The sequence below is a fragment of the Gracilinanus agilis genome, chromosome 1 (genome assembly GCF_016433145.1).
Source record: "Gracilinanus agilis isolate LMUSP501 chromosome 1, AgileGrace, whole genome shotgun sequence".
Taxonomy (NCBI): Eukaryota; Metazoa; Chordata; class Mammalia; order Didelphimorphia; family Didelphidae; genus Gracilinanus; species Gracilinanus agilis.
This window is the reverse complement of record NC_058130.1, coordinates 529,427,182-529,451,257: the sequence shown is the minus strand read 5'-3', so window position 1 is coordinate 529,451,257 and position 24,076 is coordinate 529,427,182. Positions and strand designations below refer to the sequence as shown.

At 34.7% G+C, this 24,076-nt stretch overlaps 1 protein-coding gene across 1 annotated transcript in view; it reads right to left on the bottom strand.

The window, feature by feature from the left end:
• TRAPPC8 (trafficking protein particle complex subunit 8) overlaps nucleotides 1-24,076 on the bottom strand; it is a 150,703-nt gene that overhangs the window by 39,098 nt on the left and 87,529 nt on the right. Inside the window, exons 20-21 of the mRNA XM_044666435.1 lie at nucleotides 16,232-16,674; nucleotides 9,040-9,187 (exon numbers count right to left, since the gene is read on the bottom strand). Coding sequence (XP_044522370.1) covers nucleotides 9,040-9,187; nucleotides 16,232-16,674 — 591 coding nt within the window. The remainder of the gene's footprint in view (nucleotides 1-9,039; nucleotides 9,188-16,231; nucleotides 16,675-24,076) is intronic.

Genomic DNA, 24,076 nt, shown 5'->3' with positions numbered 1-24,076 from the left:
AATTAATGCTTCATGACTGATTTGGGATGATATTACCTAAATTAAATTACAGGTCTAGAGCTATATAAAATTACCAAGGGATTAGTTATACAAGTATGTAAAATAATAAAATTCATCTGGAAGAACAAAATTAAGGGGATAAAAAGCCATTCTTGAAGAGGTAAATGATCAAAGGATTAGAAAAATAGTTCTCAAAAGAAAAATTAGAAACGATTAACAACCATATGAAAAAAACCTCCAAATTATTAATACAAGAGAAACGCAAATCAAAACAACTCTTGACGATTTACTTTATATACAGCAAATTAGCATAATGGCAAAAGATGGAAGTACTCTACATTGGAGAGACTATGCAAGGCCACACTAATGCATTCTTAATAGAACTGTAAATTGGCTTGACTTATACAGGAAAGCAAAATGGAATTATTCAAATAAAGTGACTCAAAAGTTCAGACATTTTGATTCAGATTCCACTGTCAGACATATACCATAGGGAAGTCACTGACAAAAAGAAAGGCCTCTTCTACACCAAAATATTTATAACAGTATTTTTTGTAGCATCAAAAAACTGAAAACAAAAAAATATATATACCTGTCACCTGGGGAATTGCTAAACAAGTTGTGGCACATGAATTTAATGGATTATTGTGCTGTAAAAAATAATAATAAAATGAAAACAGATCATCATAGAAGACTTAGAGGAGCTAATTAAAATTTAAGTGAATAACAACCTACCCAGTATAAACAAAGACTACAACATTGTAAATAAAAAGAACAATAATTGAAACTGAATGTTGTGAAATTATACTGACCAAATTCGACCCCAAAGAAGAGATATGCAAAAGCACCTCCCTCCCTTCTTTGCAAGGAGGAGACTGCATGTGGAACACTTCAGATTATGTTGGACTTTTTCAATGCTGACCTATTAGTTAGTTTTGCTGAACTGTTTCTTTATTCTTCTTTGCTATAAGGGATGGCTCTCTATGAGGGGGAAAGAAGATGAGATAAACTGAGAATGTAGGTGATAGCAATAAAAGTTTTTTAAAAGAAGCTAATCTTTATCCTACCTAGAAGGCTCTTCATAAACCACAAATGATCTACAGATGATCTTTTATAAATTACTACACTGGCTATTATTTACTTCTATTCATATTTTAGGTTTGTTTCCATCACTACAAAATCGGTGACTCACCAAGCCATGGAACTAAGCTGAACATGAGGATGAATATTTGTTTCCATTTTATGAAATTATCAACAAGTTTACCAGCAAGGCTCAAAATGAAAATGAGGGAGAACATTTCTGTGGAGCTACAAATTGGACAGCAGATTGGGAACCAATAGGAAAAGTAGGAAAACTGAGAGGTTGCTTAGATGCTAGTGGTCTACTCTGGGCACTAAGGATCACCTCTCATGAATTCTGGGATATTATTGTATAGTATTAACAAAAAAATTAAAAATGAAATCAATAATTTTTAAAGGGGGGAGGGGAAAATTGGGTACACACCAATAGTATCAAATCTCAAAGTATACTACAAAGTAGGTATTACAAAAAATGATATGATACTGTTTAAAAATAGAAAACTTGAGGTAGATTTATTAGGAGCACTATCAATATAATAATAGACCATGTTAATAATAAGAAAAAAATAATATATTAAAACAACATTTATTCCTGTTTAAAAAAAAACACTAGACAACACAGGAATAAAATCAATTAAGAATAAAAGTGAGGAGTTAACTTTTAAAGCATGTAGTGCTTTAAGGTTTGCAAAGCACTTTACATATATGATTTCATTTGATTCTTTTGACAACCCTCTGAGGTAGGAAGTAATCATCATCTGCATTTTATAGATGAGGGCACTAGGTCTGATAGAAGTTAACTAATTTGCCCAAGGTGACATAGCTAACTAAAGTCTGAGGCAGGACTTAAACTCAAGTCTTCTAGACTCCAAGTCCAGCATGCTCTATTTAACTCTTTTCTTAATAGGATAAATAGCACACATCTAAAACCAAGAGCCATCATTATATATACTAGGGATAAACTAGAGGCCTTTCCAATAAAAACAGGGATAAAGCAAGAACATTCAACCTACTATCTGACAAAGTGCTAAAATGTTAGCTAACGTAATAAGACAAGAAAAAAAAAGTTAAGGAATAAGTACAAGCAATGAGGAAAAAAATTGCCACTTTTTACAAATGATATGATTTTTAAAGAACCCTAAAGAATGAACTAAAAAATAGATAAATAAGGTAACAATAACTTTAAGAAAGTTGCAGGATATAAATAACCAATATAATCCAGCAGAAAGAGAAATTTCATTTAAACTAGCTACAGGATATATAAAATATTTGGGGGATTACCAGGTCACATACAAAGAAATCATATCAATAAACAAAACTCTTTATAGAAACAAAAATAGACCTTAACTAATTTTTAAAAATTAATTGCTCATGGGTAGGTCTAGTCAATATAATAAAAATACAACTACTACCTAAGTTAATTTACTTATTCAGTACCATGTGAATCAAAATATCAAAGAATTACTTTACAGAGCTAGAAAATTAATAAAAATAAGTTAATTCATCTGGAGGATAAAAACTTCCAAGAAATTCAAGTAAAATAATGAAAAAATAGTGGAAAGGAAGAGAAGCAGGTAGTATCAGATATCAAGCTATAAAGCAGTGTTTGTCAGAAAGGTTTGGTATAAAAAATAGAATGATCAGTGGAACAAAAAGTACAACTCTGAAGAAAACACAAATAGTAGAATAGTACTTTAAAAACCCAAAGAACCCAACTACTTGGGTTAAGAATGTACTCTTCAAACAAAACTGCTAAAAAATTTTGAATGCAATTGGACAGAAACAAGATATAGACCAACATTTCACACCACATGTCAAGAAAAGGACCAAAAGGATACAAGGTTTACAATGAAGAGTGAGATATTATAAACAGATTAGGAATAAGGAAGAAATTATCTTTCAGATCACTCTATGGAAAGGGAACACATGACCAAATAAGGGATAGAGATAATCAAAACAGACCATTTGGATTACATAAAAATTTTAAAGTTTTACTACAAACAAAACCAATTCAATGTAATTTAGAGAGGAAAGCAAGTAAAAGGAAAAATTTATATAGTAAGCTTCTCTGATCAAGATATAATTTCCAAGAAACACAAGGAACTAATTTAAATTTATAAGACTAAGAGTCAGTTCTCAACGTATAAAGGTTAAATAGCAACAGGCTGTTTTTTATTATTATTATTTTTTAAAACTCTATGTTCCATCTTAGAATAAATACTGTGTATTGGTTCCAAGGTAGAAAGAAGAGCAGTAAGAGAGGCAATGGGATTAAGTGACTTGTCCAGGGTCATACGGTCAGGAAGAGACTCTTAGTCTGGTTCTCAATTTACTTAGCTGCTTCCCACTCCCCCCAGACATTTTCTAAGGAAGAAAATCATATTTATAAGTCATACTACCAAACCTACCTCTCTTCATGTAACCCTTGACTCAAAGACACTGGCCTTCTTATTGCTCAAACAAGACACTTAATCCTCTGCCTTCAGGAATTTTCACTGGCTAGCTCCAATCCCTGGAATTTTCTCCTCATTATCATATCCTAATTTCCTCCAAATAGCAGCTAAAACCTCACCTTCTACAAATTTTTCCTAGTCCCCATTAATGCTAATGCTTTCCCTCTACTGATTATCTCCCATTTATCTATGAAAGGGAATTCTTTATTCTCTTTGTCTATTTTGAGTTAATCAATCTAAGAGACTATTTAATCTCTATTTAACACTTTGTTATCAAGTAAGAGAATTCACAAGTCCCTTACTTGGAGAGCTCCACCCTTTAAACCCAATCAATCAGAAACTTGTGAATCCTTTGATAAGAGTTGACACCTTCAGAGGATGAGAAGTAGATCCCACAGACACTGTCACCCAGAGCAGTGCTAGGAAATTTGGAAGCTGTGATTGGCTCCTGTGAAGAGAGACTATAAAAAGTCCTGAACTTCTTGAATCTTGAGCTTGGAGCTTAGGCTGGTGACCTGCCTCTTGGAGGTGACTTTGGACTTGGACCTCAGCTTCAACTCGGGACCTTGGCTCTTGAACTGTTTCAGTGAGTGAGTAGCTGGCCTTCCTTTCCTGACTTCTGGAGAGATTAGTTCCAGAGAGACCTTCCCCTCTTGGAGGAGGCCATGTGGGTGGAACATTGGGTCCTCTGGTCGAGGGTTAACATGCCCTACCAAGTTGAGCTGAGCACTGGAGCAATATTTAGTGTGACAAGCTAGACATCTTCTCTACCCTCTTTTTGCATTTTTCTACTTTCACTCTTTCCACCTCTTTGAAAATAAAAGCCATTAAAAGTCATTTGACTTGAGCTATAATATTTTAAATCAGTGTCCACCATATTATTTTAGAATTCTCACATATTTAGTCAAACCCTAAATCTAATTCCTTACATATCCTATATGTATATTATTTGTTACAGTTGTTCACATGTTTTATTTCCCAGTAGAACCATACAGAATCTGTACCCAATAGATACTCAATAAATGTTTTTTGCATGACCAACCACAATTCCAATGGAATTATGATGAATATGCCATCCACTTTCAGATAGAGAGCTTACAGACTCTGAGTGAAGAATAAAATGTATTTTCTTTTCTATATATATGACTAATGTGAGAATTTGTTTTGCATAATTATAAATATTTGTAATGAGTTTCATTTTTCTTGCCTTCTCAACTGGGAGATCATTTGAAGCTAATTATAAAAGAATATCTCCTCAACTTCAAAACCTAAAAAAAAAGTAAGAGACATTGGTTCAGATCAGACAGACAAAGAACATAGTGAGTGAAGCTAGGACCAGAAGGCTTCCTTGAGCTTAAAGACAGGGGACTAACATCCTATTAAGGCCAGTACTATTCCCCCAAAAGTCACCTTGGGAAGAGACAAAGGCCAGATAAAAGCAAATGCCTCAAAGTGGGAAAAGGCTGATACAACTTTTGAGGTTCAGCCCTGGGGATAAATCCACCATGAAAATAAAAAAAAAGAAATGGAGTCAGAAAATGAATCTGAAGGAAATGAAAGAAAAAAAGAATAAAACCACTAAAATCTTGTAATGTGGAAACAGTTCAAAAACCATGAGAATAAGCTTATAAATATGAATAATAATAATAAAAATGAGAGGAGAGGAGAGGAGAGGAGAGGAGAAGGGAGGGGAGGAGAGGGGAGGGAAGAAAAAGAAATAGCACAACTTGCACATCCCCACGATGAGTCATCCGAGATTTTGGCATAACTCAATATTCTTAAGAAAGAGACCACAAACTTTAACCAAGATATTCTTTGCACAAAGTTGGGTCCTAATATTAAGTCTAAAGTCAGGAAGTATGGGTAAATGAATGAGCAAAAAAAATATAGGTATTATGGTCACAAAGAATTTCAAGATACTGTGAGAGAAGTGGACAAAACTGCCTTCCCAGATGAACCCCCAAGACTGCCTTCAGCAAGTTTTCTAAACTTGGCAGCTACCATTGAGTCCTTTTCCTGCCTTGTCTTAATATTCCTTTACCAAATCACCTATTATTGCACCATAAACTACCCTGATATGTTTGTATAGCTCATAGACCCTCCCTTAGAAATAGCCTTGCCTCAAGCAATGCTAACTTCATCTTGTTCTGTAGCAGCCACTAAGCTATAAATCACACACACACACACACACACACACACACACACACACACACACACACACACACACACNCACACACACACACACACACACACACACACACACACACACACACACACACACACACACACACACCCTCTGGTGAACTAGCTACAGCAACTGGAGTCCCTCAGTGACTCCTTTTTATCTCTTATTGGTTGAAAAAGACTGGAGCTAAAGTGGAGGATTTCAGAGTCCATTATTGAAAGAAATTATGAAAAAACTTTTAAGGGGTTTTTTTCTTTAATTAAATGAAATAAGAGCACTAGCAAAGAAAACTAGAAAAGGGAGGTAAGGGAGAAAGATTGGAAAAGGGAGTTAACAGTTTGCCACAAAGGGGCTTTCTTTTCTTAAGGAACGAACTCCTTGAAAGTTAAAATGGACCAAAGAGAAGTTAATGTTACAATTTCATGGGGAAAATTTTAAAAAAGGAAATATTAAAACAAACTAAAAAGGGGAAAAAAAACAGAAGAAAATGCATGGGGAAATTAATAAAAAATAGGAAAATGGGGAGGCAATAAGGGAAGAGAATAAGCATTTGCAAAGCACCTACTATTCCAGGCACTGTAAGAAATTTACAAATATTATCTCATTTGATCTGCATAATAATCCTGTAAGGTAGACATTATTATTATCCCTATCTTACAGTTGAGGAACCCAAGGCAGACAGAGGTTAAGAGATTTGTCTATGGTCATACAGCTAGTATCTGAGGCACAAATTTGAACACAGGTCCACCCAACTCCAAGCCCAGCCATCCATGTACTATGTTACCAACTGCCTCCTAGCAAAAAACCTTAAATAATATCAATAATAGTAATAATGATAACTAACATTCACATAGTGCTTATAATATGCCAGAAACTATTACACAATTTATAATTATCATCTCATTTTATCCTCACAATAACAATGGGATGGATGTAGGTGTGCTATTATTATGCCCATTTTACAGATGAGGAAAGTGAAGCAAACAGAGGTTAAGTGACTTGTCTAGTGTCACAAAAGTAATAAGAGTTTGAGACTAAATTTGAATTCAGATCTTCCTGAGACCTTTTGCTCTAATCATTGAGCCATCTGGAAAACAGATTAAAGAGAGGTAATTTAAGAATCAGTGGACTACATAAAAACCATGACCAAAAAATTCCCTCAATATTATAATTTTCAAAATCATAAAAGAAAAATTACCAGATCGTTTAGAATCAGAGAGCAATGTTAAAATAGAAAATAGCCACTGACCACTTCCTTAAAGAAATCCCAAAAGGAAAATGACCAAGAACATTTATAGCTAAAAGTCAGAGCTTCTAGGTCTAAGAAAAAATACTGTAAGCAGCCAGAAAGAAAAAATTCTAGTACTGAGGAGCCACAATCAGGATCACACGATTTAACAGAAACCACTATAAAGGAGCAGAGAGCTTGAAAAATGAAATTCCAGAAGGCAAAAGAAATAAACATACAAGCAAGAAGAATAGTTTATTCAGCAAAACTAAGTGTAATCATATGGGGGGAGGGGGGAAGTCAGCATTTCTTTTTTTAAACAGAAAACTTTTTCAAGCATTCCTAATGAAAAGAACATAGGTATATAGAAAGTGTAAAACACAAAGAAGTCAAGGGAATGAGCATGATGATGCATCTCCCCAAAACTCTATCACCATCAGGGGTCACAGGAAAGAGTCTATATAGAAGGCCTAGAAATGGTTCTGTTATGCTTTGGTGATCTTAAAGGAACACTGGAAAGGCAGGGGAAGAGAAATTCTCTAGAAGAAAACAAGAGAAGAAAGATAAGAAAAAGTATTTCACAAAATCAGAGTGTACAAGTTTATACAGACAAGGAAGAAAAGGTAAGGAGAACAGATGATGCTGGAACTTCAATCTCATCTGAACTAGTCAAAAGAGGGAAAGAATACACACATACAGAGAGAAAGAGTTAAGTACAGAAATACATTTCACTCAACGGGGAAATAGGGAAGACAGAGGAGTGTAAGAGCAATGATAGATTAAGGGAAGAATAAACAAACTAAGGATGTATTAAAATATTTGCAAACTAAGCAAAACAAACTAAGGATGTATTAAAATATTTACTCCTTTTGCAGTGGCAAAGAATTGGAAACTGATGGAGTGTCTACCAGTTGAGGAATGTGGAAGAAGTTAAGAGCATATAAATGTGATAAAATACTACTGTACTATAGGAAATGATGATGGGGATGGGGATGGTTTTGGCATGACTTGTGTGAACCGATGCAGTCTTCTTAAGAATATTTATCAAGTTATTGACCAAACACAATTCCAGAGGATTCATGATAAAACAGTTTACCATTCCTAATAGAAAAGTAATAAGCTCAATATAAAGTGAAATATATTTCGTATGGACATGACCAATGTGGGAATTTATTGTGCCTGACTATACATGTTTCCAATAGAAATTTATTTTGTTTTTTTTGTTTGTTTCTTTCTTTCTTTCTCAATTGGTGAGGGTTAGGAGTGGGACAGTGAGAGGGATAGAAGGTATATCTTAACTTTTTTTTAATTAAAAAATATCAGCGCATCAATTTCCAAAACATCCTACAAAGGGAAAATTTATAGACAATTATATTACAAATGAATGATTAAACTATTAAAAATCCTTTAAAACTCTATATTTTATTAATGAGATCATAATCCACCTACAAAGAATTTTCTCTATATTAAGTGTTTAGAGTATTATGAAATCCTAAAATACTTAAAAAATGGAGAGTGAAACTATGAATCTGGTAAGGCAGATTTGTATATGTTATATATACACAAATCCTAAGAACTAATGGAAGTCTGCTGAAAGGACCAATGTTGCAACACTGACAGTGACTAGAAATCTATGAGTTCTACAAATTAAATTTTATTAATTTGCCCTTAACAACCACCAGAATATAATATATATGCTTTATGTCATGTTTTCCTTTTCAAGATTTATGGATGTTTCTTATTAACAGTTGACATGACAAATGAACTCTCTGCATATTTTCCCAAAGAAATAAGAACGAATGGTCAAGGTTGAATTTATGTAGCTAAATGAGACATTAACATCTAATTAAGATGCTAAGACAGCTCTGAGGTCCAAACCTGGTTGTAAACTCAGGAATCAGAAAGTGAGTGATTCCTATATTCCTACTTTCCACTAGGTAGTTAATACAATAAGTAATGATATAATTATTTCTACAATTAAATCAGCAGATTGTAAAATGTACAAAAAGAAAAAAAATCTACTCAACTGAAACTTTAGCTAAGTGAGTAGTTAAAATAAAAAACTAATTTTACAAGAGAAAACTAAAACTTACAGTATTGATATTTTCCACATCCACAAAGACAAGCATATTGCCTCCTCTGCCTTCTTCACCTTCAAGAGTATTACTTCTGCAGACTGTAGCTCGTACATTCAAAGATCGGCTAGTACAAATAACTGCTGTATGTCTTAATACCCTGTGACTGAAGAAAAATAAATGTAAACTCTAAAGCATGGGAACACATGAACTGATGCAAAGTGAATCAAGCAAAAGCAGGAAAAAAATATACACAATGATTACAACAATGTAAATGGAAAGAACAAAAACTGAAATTGAATGCTGTATAATATAATGAACAAGTGTGGGCCCAAAAAAGATTTGAGAGAAGTAACCTCCCTCCAATAGAATATCATGAATATGAAATATTACATATACTATGAGACTTGGTTAATGTGTGGGGTTTTTTCCCTTGTTCTTTTATTCTTTATAAAAGACTGCTTTTTGGGGATGGAAAGAGGTAGTATATCTTGGAAATTAATAATATATAAAAATATATCAATAAATTTCAAAAATTAACACTATGGAATTTTAATACTGGTTATTATTATGTACTATATTTGACAATAATCAAAATGAGAATATAACAAAAATATTTGTACTACTTCATATTGACACCCAAAATTAATAGCCTTTATTGCACTATTTCATAATCAATTAGACTAGTAAGGTTTGATACCCATAGAAACCCAGAAAAATTCAATGGTTTAATTCAATTTGTTCCAGGCACTCTAAGCTACCGATATCAAAGTATTTCAATCCAACAGGAAAATCAAAAACAGTATTCTTTCAGGCTAATGGCCAACATGCACCATCACAGTTCAACAGTTCAGGAACTCATAAACTACTGACTAGATTATTGCTACAGCTTCCTAATGCATGTCTCTGCCTCAAGATTTATCCAATTCCAATCCATGCTAAACCTTAGGATAAAGTTGCTTTCCTTATGCACATAACTAACAATCATTTCCTCAATCAATGTCAATCATATTGTCTCTAGGATCAAATATGAAATATAGGATCAACTACAAAACTTCTCCGTCTAGCTTTTTTCAGACTTTACAAACTGGCCTTTATCTATCTTTTAGCCTCATTGGACATACTCTGTCTCCTTTATGATCCTGACAAACTGGCCTTCTCCTTGTTCCTTGGACATATCACTCTATCACCAGTCTTTGAGATTTTGTCTTGGCCATCCCTTGTGCCTGGAATGCACTCCCTCCATCAACCTATCTCAAAATCTCTCTTCCACTCAAGTACACAATTCTTCTCAAGCACCACTTCCTACACAGTCTTTCTTGATCCCAATAGCTAGTTCTCTGTCTTCCAAAGTAACTTGGTTTTAGTTTATTTGTATTTATTTTCTTTATATGGATTCTGCATAGACTTATTTTCCCATGAGAATATAAGCTCCTTAATAGGGAATGCTTCACATTATGTATTTGTATTCCCAGTGCCTAGAACAAGGGAGTGCTTAATAAATGCTACTTGCATTAAATTCCGGCAATAAATGCTTTCTGCTATTTTTAGGGCTTTCTTGCCCAATGTAATAGCTTCTATAACCAGAATGTCTATAACTGGGCCTTACTGTCATCATGAATTGTGCATCCTTCAAGTAACTAATTCAACTAACCTGAACTCTAGGCTTCTCCATTGCTATCTGGTTGTAAAGAACATCTACTATTTGTAAGGTGCCGTGGATAATACAATGAGGTATAACAAAATACAAGTCTACCCTTCAAGGAATAGAATTTAAGTGAAAACATCAAATTTCTTTCTCTTTATCCTTCAGTGACCTCATTTATTCCCAAAGTTTCACCTTTTATAACCTGCAAGAATGACTCTCATTATTACCATAACCATCACCTTTAGGCCATACCCCACCTCATCCCAATTCTGAATTTACTATCTGCTAGAGAAATGCTTACAAGGTTTTACTGGCACTTCCAAATGAAAATATCATACTGAACTCATTCTCTTTTTTCTTCCCTTCTAAAATGAGTACCTTCTTCTGACATTTCTATTTTTGTTACTGGTTGCCACTCCCACTCCCTACCCTCTCATCTAAATTATTCTGAATTAAAACTTTAGGAGTTTTGTTGGCTGTTCCTTTTCTATATCACTCACATATAGTTAAAAGTTCAATGGTTTATACCTTTATGGTCTCTATCATGTTAGTTTTCTTTCCCACAGTTACTAGTTCAGTTAGTCAATCAATAAACATTTATCAAGCACCTACTACGAGCCAGGCACCATGGTAGGATACGAAGAAAGGTGAAAGAGAGTCCCTGCTCTTAAGGAGGTTGCAATGTAATGGAAGAGGCAGCATTGTAAACAACTACATACAAACAAGATGTATACAAGATAAATTGAAGATAATCAATAGAGAAGGCACTGGATTAAAGGTGAAACAAGAAAGGCTTTGGATAAAAGGTGGGATTTTAGCAGAAAACTGAAGAAAGTCAAGAAATAGAGATGAGAAAGGAGGTAATTTTAGCCATGAAGTAAAATGCCCAAAACTGAGGGAAAATATCCAAAATTGGCAGATGCGGTGTCTTGTTCAAAGAAAAGCAAGGAGGCTAGTGTCAGTGGGTCACAGATTACTGGGAGGTTACAGGGAGTGATGGTGGTATGGAATAAGAAGAATGAAACGGTAGAAGGGATATGATGAGGAGGCAGGGTTTAAGGGTCTGAATGCCAAAAGTTCAGACTTTTATTACTAGAAGCAACTAAGTGGCACTGTTGGAGTCAGAAAGACCTAAGTTCAAATCCTGCTTCAGATACTAGATGTTTGACCCCGTCAAGTCACTTAATCTATAATTGCACCTCCCTCATTACATCCACACACACAAAAAATATCCTAAGTGCTAGCTAATATTACTTTGCACCTTGATTATAATGATGTTCTAATAGTCTAATCTCCTCGTCACCTGTTTTTCTCACCTCTAACCAATTTTGAAATTAGTACCTAAAGATTCATTTTCTTAAAGTATTGCTTTGATCATGCCACTTCTATAAACTATAAACCTGCTACAAACAACAACAACAAACCAAAAAAATCTCTAAAGGCCAAAAATGCATAGTGAAAAAGTCCATATGTAGCTTGGCTTGTTAGTTCTCAGAGAGAGGCCTTCACCTCCCTGCCTGGCCTTTAGTCCTGCTCCATCCCTCCCCTCCTTAACTACTGCACTACAACCATTGATTCCTGAGCATGCCATGCAGTTTCCCCAATTTTTTTCTCTAAGTTTTTGCTTGTACTGTTGTCTCTATCTTAAATGCCTTTTTTCTACATACTGAAAGACTATTTGATTAATTAGGTGGTTTTGCATAACTTCTTTTTCATTTTAAAAGAGTTCAAGAATAGGGTGTGAAGTTAATGGTGATATACATATAAACCAGAAATGACTATGATTGTAGAACAAAAGATATCAGTGAAACTTTAAAAAGAGAAACCAGATTCAGTTTTAAAAGTCCAGATTAAATATCTTCTCCAGGAAGCCTTTCCTTATCCCAGCCTTCCTCTCTTTTCAATAGCTCTCTGCTTCTAAATCTTGTATGGTATTTATATACAAATAACTAATATAAGGCAATATATGATATATTTTTGTCTTTATAAAATTATGAATTATTTAAGAACAGGAAACAAGCCTCAAGCCTTCTTGCATTTCTTTCAGCAACCAGCACAATGCTTTTTAATATGGAAGTCATGTAATCAACACTGGCTAAAATAAAATATATTTGAAGAAGATAATAAGCTAGGTCTGAATCAGACACACTTGGGACTAATTCCTGACTCTGCCCTTTACTATCCGTATGACCTTGTACAAGTTGCATCCCTTTTCTGGGTTGCACATGACTCCTAAGGTCTTTTCCACCCCTAAATTTCGGGTCTTATGATCCAGTGACAAAAAAAATAACAAAAAGAGTATGTATTAATTGTCAAATGAATGATACAAATGGTAATTTCTCCATGAGTGACTGGAAGCTTCTCAGCCCAAGTTTTCAATGCATTCCAAAAAGGCACTATCTGGTATAAGCAGGACTAGAGCAATTCTTCCTAGTTTCTAAGGAGAATGGTGGCTCTGCAGCAGAAAAGTTTGAATCCTATTTTCACTACTACCTGTGTAACTTTGGGAAAAATCACTTTGATTCCCAGTCCCAGTTTCCATATCTTAAAAAATAAGAGTGTTGAACTTGATGGCCTCTGAAGTCCCTGGCAGCTCTAATACTATGACCCTCCATCCAACGATCTCCTTTCATCACTGGCTATTTACTCAATTATTCAGCTGGTTCCTTTGTATTCATTAAAATTTTTTTAATATCCATTTCCTTCTATGCTATAATCCAATGATGCCAAAAATAGCACACCTGCAGTTGCCTGCCAAGAGTTTGTTATTAGAAAGCCAGAGGGACTCAGGGCTCACATGCTGCATGAGGGTGCAGGGCAAACAGCAGCCTGTTGAGTCTGCAGTAAAGGTGATTCCCATGATGGGGTTGGAGAGGAGATAGGTTTGAGGGGAGCATAGCTTACAGCATGGCACAGAGCTGGAGAGGAGCGGAGTGCTGGGGCCACTCCCCTCCCCCTCTCCATAGGTACCGCTCATCACCTCTGCCCAGAAGCCCAAAGAGTTGGGGGGTTGGGGTTGGGGGGAGGGGAGCATAGCACTTGGTCTGGAGGGGTAGGGTGGGGCCTGGCACTCCATCTCTAAAAAATTTGCCATCAATGTAAGGGTAGCTTAGACAATTACCCACAATTAGCATCCACACATACCCATTTGGGTAGGTTATTCTAGTATCACTCATAACTCCTATCTTAATCCTTACTCTGAAATGGTTATCACATCAAACTTTAGATTTCTAAGCATGGCTCTTATCCATCAATCATCCTCTTTTTAACTCTATACATATAAAAAATTATATATACCTTTTGCTAGGATGAAGCCAAATTGTTTTATAATCACCCACATCTAGTCCACTCCTTTTGAAATTCTTGGCCTATATTTTCTCCTAGATGCAAAAGTACTGTCTTCTTTATCCATTATAATCAATTGCTTACCAAATGAAATTTCTATAGTTCCTTCAAGACTTAGCTCAAGTACCACCTGCCACATAAAAACAATCCTGATGAACTCTCTACCAATCTCCCTCTCCTAATTATCCTGTATTTTGCTAGCACTTGTTCTGTTTATATTTACATATGTACATGCTATCTTTCTTAAAAGAATATAAATTCCTTGAGTACAGACTGTGCTTGTATTCCTGGCACTTAGCACAGTACCTGGCATAAAAAGTTTGTAGAAAGAGTCTGGTATGTATGAATACATACTATGTATAGTTTAATAATATTTTATAACTAGACAGGAAATGTGATTTGTTCCTAAATCTTCCTGAAATAAAATATTCCAGAGCTGAAGAGAATTAGCTACCATGGGCTGGGGAAATTTGACAATAAGCAAAGTTATTTTTACTTCTAAATAACTAAGGCAACAGTTAACAATTAACTTATCACTTCAAACATTTTGTTTCTTTGAAGAGGGATGAATTATAGAAGGAATATTTCTCAATTTAAATTGATAGGTTAACTAATGCTCTGAGTAGTTAACTTTACATATAAGCTTTTTTATAAATGAAACCATTGTTGCTAATTGAAGTTTCCATTTCCTTTGGTCACCAACCCCTTTAAAAAAAAAAACAACTAAGTAAATGTAGATAAGCTCACCTCTATGGTATGGCAGAGAAGAGCAACTAGAGTTTGAAATCAACCTAAGATACTAAATAGTTTTGTGACCTCTGAACAAGTTATTTATTGCCAGTTTCTGCCACAGAAAATGGGGGTGCTAATAATATAGGACCAATTTCACAGACTTGTTTGAAGGGCTGATATTTATATCAAAATGCTTTGAAAACTTGGGAGGAATATGTTTACATTTTAATTTCAAAATTTGCTAATGATGTCTAGATAACTAAAAGGTTATATATGTTACTAATGGGTCTTAAATAGAAGTTTTGGGATTTCTTAAAAAGTAGATTATTTATTTTGTTAGTATATTTTAATTCAATCACTCCATAGAGGTGAATTGAATCAATTTTTTCAAATGGTGAAACTCTTGACCAAAAAAATATAGTCCCTCGTGAAAGGGAAAAAAATCACTGTCATTTCAGGAATAGACTGTTCACATAAGAGAAGTATTTTAGTTTGATTCCAAAAGTCTACTTTCAAGTCAAATGTTTATTTCTACAGAAAAATTAGTTCTATAAGTCAATGCTATAAATTGTGGTTGCATTTTGAAGTAATTCAGATAAGCTCATTTTTAATTCAGCTTTGTGGATTATCCTGAAATATGAAACTTCATTTCTGTCCCAAATTTGCTATCATTCCATTCAGCTACACACTGCTTGACCTTATTTCCTAAAGATATTTATGATAAGCACTGGTAGAAGGTGTCCATAGAATAAGTTTTTGTATGACATTTAATTATCAGTGTTGAGGTAAACAAGCCAAAATTTTAAATGGTCCAAAACTGCCCCTAAATATTATTTCAAAAGCTCTATTAAAGTAAACCTAGAAAAGAAAGTCATTTCCAACTATGTTTCTGGAACAACTATTACATAAATAGGATTCTGCTGTGCTATATATAGTGAATTATGACCAAGATAAGCAAACCTTTCCACATAAGCTAATTAATTAGCTTTACTCTGCCCCATGGCATAAATTAAATTGTAACACGAGCTAGCAGTTTTGTAAATGTAAACACTGGTTGCAAGGGATCCTGTGTGAAAGAGTGAATGGATAGGCATAGAGAATTAAATCCACTAAAGGAAGAAAATAATGTCAAAGCACACACCCTCCTGATGATGGGTTAGATAGCTTCTTCAAGTATGAACGATATCCAATTACACTGGGTTGACACAGTGGTCACCTGGAAATTTATGGAACCTTTGGCCATATCAGAATCATTGCATTTTGGAGCTGGAAGTGGTCTTAGAGATTAGAGTCCACCTCTGTCAAATCTTGCAGCCAGGCAGTTCAGAGATATTAGGCACAACCTGAGGCATAAACATTGTGTATAGTAAAGAAGAGGGGTGATTGTTTTCCTTTTGAAAATGGTAGTATATTAATAATATGCATACTTTAAAAAACACTTTAATAATAAACAGTTTATCTTAGAAAAAGTCTTAAAATACTCACCAGATGTTAGACTGCTTTTTAATACTTTCATAATAAAATAAAAAGTTTATTTCATGAACACCTTCTTCATCTGGTCCACGTAACCACATAGGTAGCTGGACTGAAGCCCCAGGCAGAAGAACAGAGTCAGGAAGGGGAACATGAATCACCTCTGGTTGACTTCCTATGCCAAAGCCAAAGTCTACTGAGGAAGCTGATGATGTGAGGGAAGAAAATCCAGAGGTAGAATCTGCCACAACAGTCTTGTAAGCACTACAGTTCTCAGAAGCTGAGGGACTCAGAGGTGTTAGAACAGCAGTATTACCACCAAAAGTGAAGAATTCTGGACGTTTAGAAACAACCTTCAATCCAGTAAGAGGACACTTGCTGACATTGACAAATTCAACATATGCTTTTCGGATTTCACCACAAAGAAGTCCTGTAGGAAAATTTATAAAAAACACCTGCATTGGGGGAGGAAAAAAACCATTATTTTGGCTATCAAATAATTCTATAACTTCTTTCTATAGTTGAGTCTCTAACAAGACGTTCTTTATTCAGTTTTAAAAGTACTTCATTAAACAGAATAAGAATATTTAGTATTAGGATGCTGTCTTTACCAGAAAATCCATTAGAAAACTATATTCTAAAATTTAGCAACATATTTAGGAATAAATCTCAAGAAAATTATGTAATCCCAACTACTCAAACTATAGGTATAGTCAGGATGAGAAGGGATAATAAGAAGGGATCCTACAGCAGTGATATTTAACCCAAATAGAAATAGGGGCCATTAAAATATACATAAGGATCACTGTGGGTTGCATATTATCTTAGAAAAATCATATAAACATTATGTTTTGTTGATTTTTAATTTAGTTTGTTAAATATTTTCCACATGCATTTTAATCTGGTTCAGGCCTCCAATTGGAGTGTGATGGAGAATATGAAACCCATAGGCTACATACATGTCTTTTTGGAACTTTATAAATTTCAATGCTCTAGTCAGTGTAGGCAAAGTTACTACAATTGTATGTAAAAACAAGTCGTGTATTTACTCAATAATTTCTAATTTCTCTTCTTAGATTATACCTCAAGTAGAAAAGAAAAATATTCAAAGACTGATTTATATATCAGTAATATAGGAAAGGTTGGTGGGCAAGGAAATGTTTCCTTTGTTTTAGCACAAGGAAGAAGAAGAAAGCGTATTAAATAATAGGTAAAAACAAAGAACATTATAATGACTTAATAAAGAACTTTGAGAAAGCATTCAACTGTTATCACCAGCAAAAGCAAAAGACCCACCAAGAAAACTACCAAAGTTAAAAGAAAGATTTGCTAAAATTTCCAGAAAAAAAAAACTAGAGAATTCATGCCAAAAATGCACATTGAGGTTTTTTAAAGAAATTAAGTTATGGTCAGCATTATTATGGAACACATTAATATAGTAATTTAGTGTATATTGTGAATCAAAAGCCATTCTGGAAATTTGTAAAGTTATATCTCCACAATGTTCCCTAGAAATCCCTTGTGATTTCAACAGAAAAAAATTAATAATAACCAGGCTCCTTCCAAAAGAGTTGGTCTAAAAATAGGTAAACTTGTCAATCAATCAACATATTTATTAAGATCTCCAAATTCAATGGCCTGGGTGTTCTAATAAACATACCAAATAAAATGGAGGTGGCTCAAAATTAAGTCACATAAATATAGACACTCTGGCAAGCATTAAGGAAATGGATTGTTAGACAAAAGAGGAAAGGATGAGATGATGTGGGAGGTGACAAAAAGATCACTGAATCACAGAATTTGAGGAGTTGGAAGAGACTTCAGGGGCCAACTATTCCAAGGGATTGAAAATATACATTCATAAAAAATCCACTATGCTCTATGCATAGTACAAGTTCCAGGCATTATACTAAGGACTTTACAAATGATATTTCATTTGATCTTCACAATGACCTCATGAGGTAAGTGCTATTATTATCTCCCTTTTACAGTTGAAGAAAGTAGGCAGAAGTTAAGTAACCTGTCCAAGGTGATACAACTATTAAAGAGTCTGAGGCTGGAAATTAATCTAGTTCTTCTGGACTCCAAATCCAGTGCTTTATGCACTAGTTCCACATGGCTGCCTCTACACTAACTCATACATATAAGGAATTCCTATAACAATACAACTGGCAAATGATTACCCAATCTCTACCTGAAGATTTCCTCAGAGGGGAACCTACTACTTCTTAAGCAGTATATTCCACTTTTGGACAACTCTAATTGGTAGAAAATTTTTTCTTGTGGCATGACTCATTTGGTCTTTTTGCAATTTTCATTTTTTGCTTATGGTTCAGTCCTCTGGAGCCAAACAGAACAAATCTAATCCTCCTTCCACAGGACAACTCTTCAAATACTTTAACATAGAAAAAAATAAACATCTACTATGCATGAGGCTCTATACCAGTGGTTCCCAGACTTTTTTGGCCCACTGCCCCCTTTCCAGAAAAAAATATTACTTAGCCCCCTGGAAATTAATTTTTTTTCTTTTAATAACAATTAATAGGAAAGATAAATGCATCTGTGGCCATCACCACTCCCCTGGATCACTGCAGCACCCACCAGGGGGTGGTAGCACCCACTTTGGGAATCACTGCTCTATACTAAGCACTTTTTACAAATATCTCATTTGATCCTAAAAATAACCCTGTGAGAGAAAGAACTGTGGAAGTAGAAAAACAACTGCTTGATCACCAGGGTCAATGGGGATATGACTGGGGATGTAGACTCTAAGTGATCACCCTAATGCAAATATTAATAATATGGAAAGAGGTCTTGATCAATGACACATGTAAAACCCAGTGAAATTGCTCGTTGGCTATGGGAGGGGGGTGGAAAGAGGGGAGGAAAAGAACATGAATCATGTAATCATGGGGAAATAGTCTAAATTAATTAATTAAATATATTCAAGCAAAACAACAAGAACCCAGTGAGATAGGTATTATTATCATTATTCCCATTTTTAGTTTAGGAAATTGAGAATAAGTGACTTAACCCAGGGTCACACAGTAAGTGTCTAAGGTTGGATATGGACTCAAGTTTTCCTGACTCCACACACAGTGCTCTATCCACTGTGCCACCAATTGGCTGCCTCATAGATACCACTATCATATGCCCCCAATTTTTTCCCTCTTAGCCCTTACGTTTTCTCTCCTCCAAGCTAAACATATCCAATTCGTTCAAGCGGTCCTCATGTGATATAGACTCAAGGTCCTTCGGTATAGTCACTGTCCTCCTCTCTAATTTATCATAATCCTTCTTAAACTATGGTATCCCAAACTGAAAATAATACTCTAGATGAGGTCTAATGGGGAAAAGAGAATAGTTGAACTATCACTTCCACCTCTCTATTCCTGGAAGTTATTCTTCTTAACATTGTCAGAGATTACAGCTTTTTTGGCAGCAATATCATAGACCAATGATAAGCTCACAAGTCACATAGGTCCCTACCATCTTCTTCCTAAATGCTGTATAACTATGTGTCTCACATCAAGGCCTTTGAAAATGAGTTTTTAATACACAAATGTATAATTTTAAATTTCTCCCTATTGAATTTCAGCTTACTAGATACAGCCCAATGTTCTACCCTGTCAAGATACTTTGGGATCCTGATGTTATGCTATCTATCTAATACTCATAGTTTTATGCCACTTGAAAAAGAGGGGAGCATTCCATCTATACCTGAATCCAGGTCCTTGTGTTCAATAAACTGGAAAGAATCTAACTACTGGAATAAAGACTCATTATTTGATAAATACTCCTAGGAAAACTGGAAAGCAGTATGGCAGAAATTAGGTTTAAGCCAACACTTCATACCGTATTACAAAATAAACTCCAAATGGATACTTGGCTTAGATATGAAGTCACATCATAAACACATTAGAGGAACAAGGAAGAAAATACCTTTCAGATCTATGAATAGGAGAAGAGTTCATGACCAAACAAGCAACACAAAGGAACTAAGAAGTCTAAATAGCCGATTTAATCAGTACAAGACTGATTAAACAAAATTTTAAATTTTTTGCACGAATAAATTCAATATGGCTGAGGTTAAAAAGGAAACAGTTAACTTGGAAAAAATATTGTACAAGCTTATCTGATAAAGTTCTTAATTCCAAGATATATGAAGAACTGACTGAAATTTGTAAGAGCCATTTCCTATTTGATAAAGGATCAGAGGATTTGAAAAGACAGTTCTCAAGAGAAGAAACTCAAACTACCCAGACATATAAAAATGCTCCAAATCACCAATAATTAAAGAAATGCAAATTAAACTAATTCTGAAGTTCTACCTCACATTCATTAAATTGGCAGAGCTGACCAAAAAAACAATCACATGAATATTGGAGGAGCAAAGGGAAAACAAGCATACTGATGCACTAATGATTTAGCTACAATTTAGTCTAAATGTTGTGGGAAACAATTTGGAAAGATGACCAGAGAGTTACCAAACAGTATAAAACCCTTTAACTCAGCAAAACCACTGTTAGGCCTATATCCCCAAAGAGATTAAAGAAGAATAGACCCTATTACTTTATAGCAGCTTCTTTTTTAGTGGCAAAGAACTGTAAACTAAAGAGGTACCGATTAACTAGGGAATGGCTGTACAAATTATGGCACATGAGTATAATGGAATATATTATATTGTAAGAAATAGAGAAAAAGATGGTTTCAAAGAGATCAGGGAAGACTTTTATGAACCAATGCAGTGTGAAGTGAGCAGAAACAGAAGAAAAATTTATACTAGAGAATACCAATATTGTAAAAAGAAATTGTAAAAAATTATGAAAGAATTAAGAATTCTGATTAATGCAATGGCCAATCACAATTGCAGAGGACTGTAAAGAAGAATGCTGCCTACCTCAAGAAGGAGAGATAATAGACTAATATGCAGAATAAGAAATGCTTTTTTTTTGATACGGCCAAAGTAAGAATTCATTTTCTCACAACCTGCTTATGATCCAAGGATTCTGTATTTCTTCCTTCTTTCAATCTTTCTTTTCTTTTCAGTGAATAGGGAGAGGTAATAAAGGAGGGGAAATGCTTGATAATTGGGAGGAAAAGAGAGAGAAGGCCAGAAACAATCACAGATAAGTAAGACAGTTTTGAAAGTTACATACTAAATTTTTTATAAATATTTAAAAGAAAAGCAAAATGTTTGTCATAGAGATCTGCAATTTTATATACAAGCATCTTTCCTTTTATACAAGGTATATGGAAGTGTTAATTTTATTTGGTATTTGTTTGGTTCAGAAGAAAAAAAAATATTTTTTAGTCAAATATCACAGTGTCAAACACAGACTGTCTCCTCTACTAGAGCATACTGAGCCATTAGCTACTTTTTGAGACCATCTAACCATTTTTAATGATTTAGTTGTATTCTTATCTAATCTATCTCTATCTCCAAAGAGTAGTATACAATAAACTATTTTATTAAAAGTTTTGCTGAAATCTAGGTAATGATTTATGAATATTTTGGGGTTTTGGTTAAGTATGAGTTTGCTCTTGCAACAATAACCAACATGGAAGCGTGTTTTACATGACAATAAAAATTAAATTAAAATAAAATAAAATCTAGGTAAAATATATCCATAGCATTTTCCCTCATCTTCTTTTGTCAAAAAAGGGAATGAGTTTAGTCTGGCATACTGTGCTCTAGAGCAGTGATGGGCAAACTTTTTAAAGAGGGGGCCAGAGGAAAGGAAATGCTCATCTCTCAGTCTGTTTCTAAGGCAACTCTTTCAAAGTTTCATCGTATTGTATCATACTCATTGTATTCATCAGATTAGGAATAATGTCATGCAGCCGGGATAGAACATTTCAGAGGGCTGCTTCTGGCCGGGACGTGTTTTGCCCATCACTGCTCTAGATAAAGTCATCCTGGTTCTTTGTAATCACCTTTCCCTTCTCAATGTTTGCCAACCATCCTTCTAAGGTTCAGTTCTGAAATTTACCTAGATATTGAAGTTGAGCTAAGTGGCCTATTACTAAATGGCATTTCCTTTTTTGAAAATCAGGACAATATTTGCCCTTCTCTAATCTAACCATTGCCATTTTCCATGATCTTTTAAATATCATTGCAAGTGGTTCCATAATCACATCTGTCAGATCTTTCAGTGCCCAAGGATATAATTCATTTCAGCCAAATGACTTAAATCCATCATGGGCAGATAGATAAGTGCTTACTTCTATTACCTCATTTATCTTTGTCACCAACTCCCTATTCATCACTTTTGTGCTGTCATCTTGAGTACAAAAGTTTTTCTATGTGGCAGGAAAAAGACAGAAGCAAAGTAACAACTGAACAGCTCAACCTTCTTTCTGTTACTAATTATCACGATCTCATCAACTTTAAGCAAATTATAGAATGCTGCTCTCTAAAGGCTAACAACTTCATTCTGTTTATTCCTAAATAATTCATTTCAAAACATCCCAGAGGCCTTCCAAGGACATGGAGATGATACCTTGAATTACAAATTGAAATGGTATTCAGCAAAACAAACTACTTCCTTGATTTATACTAAACCAACTTCCTTCCTTCACCCACCTCTCTTTCAATCTTCCTTCCCTTCCTTGCCTCTTTCTTCTCTCTTTCTTTCCTTTACCTTCTAGGGAGATGTTTCCCTACCTTGCCCTTCTTGAAAAAGGAGGAGCCACTCACAAACCCATCACTTTGGCCTTCTCCATTTCTGACCTGGGCTGGTTCCCTCGTTAGGCAATCTGGTAGAGTTGGTAGCCCCCTGCTCCTTGGGGGCTGCCTGTATCAATTTCATACTTAGTGTGAATATCAAATGGGCATTTCTTTCCTCCCCAAAGCAGCTAGAAACTCTCAAGCTCAAGAGATCTGTCAGCCTCACCCTCAGCCTCCCTAGAAGCAGAGATCACAGGCAGGTGCCCCCAAATCCAATTTCTTTTGTGTTTCTAAGAACCAATTCTCATATATTAAGATTTGGTGAATGAGATCTTTATCATCCTATCCCACTGGTTTTTAATGTGTATAGTCCAAATCAGTGATTTTAATGGTATTAGTAACTTTCTGATGTAAATAAGTTGAGTCACCAAGAAGTTACATAACGTGACTGGATACTGAGGTCTTTCTGAAGTTGTGCCTGTCTTCTCTTTCCTATGCTCCAATGTTCATCATGTTTATAATAATTTTTTTTAACCTCTATTCCATCATAAGTATTATCTTTACCACTTGAAGAATACTTACTTGGAATTTGCTAAGAGAACCCTTACTTTGACTATTTTTGTATCCTTTCTCTAGACTTCATAGTTTTATGAACTTTACAGATGTAAAGTAACTGGAGATATAAATAAAATAGAATGGCAAGGACTAGGCAAACAGTATTAAGTGACTGTCCCAGGGGGTCACACAGCTAGGAAGTGTCTGAGTCGAGATTTGAACCCAGGTCCTAACAATTCCAGGCCTGACATTAGCCACTGGGCCACCTAGCTGTTCTCAATATATTTTTTCTTTATGTGTTTTAATGCCCTGCTTAATGGTATCCATAATTTTGGTCTTTCTATCCCATATGGCTATTGAACTAGTGACTTATGGAACTGATAAAATGTTTTATGTCTCTTGCCCTTTTCAGACAGATTCCATTTTGTAAAAATATAATTTTATATTTTCTTTGAGTCTATTTCCTTAACCTTAAGCTATAGTTCATTTTTTGCTTAAATACAAAGCTTTTATTAGATTGTTTTTAACACTTTGTTCCTATTAGTTGACATTTCATTACCATTACTTATGTAAAGATTGGCACAAACTTGGATAGTTTACAGTGTAATCATTATCCAAGATCATTTTTAAAA